Below are 1592 nucleotides of genomic sequence, written 5' to 3' on the forward strand. Positions count from 1 at the left end.
GGTATTCGATCAGCTCGGTGTCTGTCCCGGCTGTGGAGCCTGATCGGTAGAGTGCACAGATAACAATCTTGGGCCGGCTAGCTGTTGATACAGATATCCATATCACTTCGTGGTGTTCCGTGCTGAACCGGTCCAGGTGCTGGAAGGCCATGTCTGATTTCACCCAGATGGCAACTCCGCCTCCATGAGCGTTTCTGTCATGTCGGATTGGGGGAGCGTATCCGGACAGACAGACCTCACTGTCAGTGACCTTTGCGGTTGAGAATTTTGTCTCCATAACAGCGATGACATCAGGTGAGGAGCACTTTGCAACATGTGCAAGTTCACCAAGCTTTGACTTTAGGCCAAAAGCATTGGTGAGTAGGAGCCTGAGGAAGCGCTTCATTGGTGACCATGTAGGTCATGTTGTGGCGCAGATCCGTTTGATCTCTTCAGGTCTCCAGCCTCTGGTGGGGAGAGGTGGGAGTTTCTCCGTTTTTGGCCACCAGGCAGTGGAGTGGAGATGATGTCTGCCGGTGGTGGTGGCGGCGGTGGTGGCGGCGGCGGCGGCGGGGAGGAGGTTGAGCCCTGCTGCTGTTGTTGCTGTTGCTGTTTAGTCAGAACACTGGCAGAGGTGCTGTTTCTGCTACTGTGGCAGCGACTGCTGGTGCTGCCCTCAGGGCTGGTTTCAGAGAACCTCCATGGCCTGCAGTATAGGGGTCTTGGCCAGAAGTTGGGCGCTGTAACTGTGGAGAATGAAGTGGCATCAATGGTCACTCTGGCGGAAGCACGCCCACTTTCTGACAGCCATACACTGCAGGTGTGGACAGGAATAGAGGCGCCCAGAAACTCACTCCTGGTTTTGATAAATTGCCTGAAGTGGCTCTCAGTGCTATCTGTGGCGATATTGCCTACGTACACTACGGCACGCTTGTTCTTGGGTGGTTCTGAGGAGACAAGCTTCCATGAGTCATCCTCGATAACATGGAAGATTGGCTTGCCGTTGGACTCTGTCACATCTGTCTGAGACTTGGACTCTGTCACATCTGTCTGAGACTTGGACTCTGTCACATCTGTCTTGGGCTGTGACTCAGAACACTCTGCCTTTGCCAAGCCACCGCTTCCCTGGGCCTGGGGGCCGTGGGGCTTTCGATCCGCGCTTGTGACGCCAGTACGTGATACGGTGCTGCTGGGTTCCATGTGAGCTGCAGCTTGCTTAAGCGCTTGGTGCTGCGTTTGCTGGCACGGGTACCACCGGTACTACTTTGCGTACGATGTACGTCTGCTTGAACTGGTGAGCTGTTTCTCGTCGTCTTCGACTGCATCCAGGCAATGGCGGAGTTTTTTGAAACAACTAACTCTTCCTTCAAATCTTTTACTTCCGCTGCCAGCTCACCAATTTTGCGTTTCATACGCGCTTCGCGATCAGCAGACTCGGTCGCGAACTTTGCCAGCGTTTGCATCACTGCAAGGAGACCCTGCTCAATCCCCGGGAGGGTGCAAAGCAGCTTCGTCACGGCCTCAGCAGAGAGCTCGCCCATGGCGAAGGGTTCCTGCCTGGCCCTACCTAACTATCTAGACTATCCTACACTATTTCTACTACTACTACTACC

General features: G+C 54.3%; 1 protein-coding gene across 1 annotated transcript; it reads right to left on the reverse strand.

Annotated features, from left to right (window-relative positions):
* Positions 1-381: 381 nt before the first annotated feature.
* LOC135828012 (uncharacterized protein DDB_G0284459-like) lies at positions 382-1179 on the reverse strand. The gene has a single exon (XM_065340449.1). It carries the CDS (start codon positions 1177-1179, stop codon positions 382-384), a length of 798 nt encoding a protein of 265 aa, XP_065196521.1.
* Between the last annotated feature and the right edge of the window lie 413 nt (positions 1180-1592).

Source organism: Sycon ciliatum, chromosome 12 (assembly GCF_964019385.1).
Source record: "Sycon ciliatum chromosome 12, ocSycCili1.1, whole genome shotgun sequence".
NCBI lineage: Eukaryota > Metazoa > Porifera > Calcarea > Leucosolenida > Sycettidae > Sycon > Sycon ciliatum.

Bases quoted from the DNA above. Each gene is read 5' to 3' on its own strand.
- LOC135828012 (XM_065340449.1), bottom strand. From the start codon at position 1,179: ATGGAACCCAGCAGCACCGTATCACGTACTGGCGTCACAAGCGCGGAT.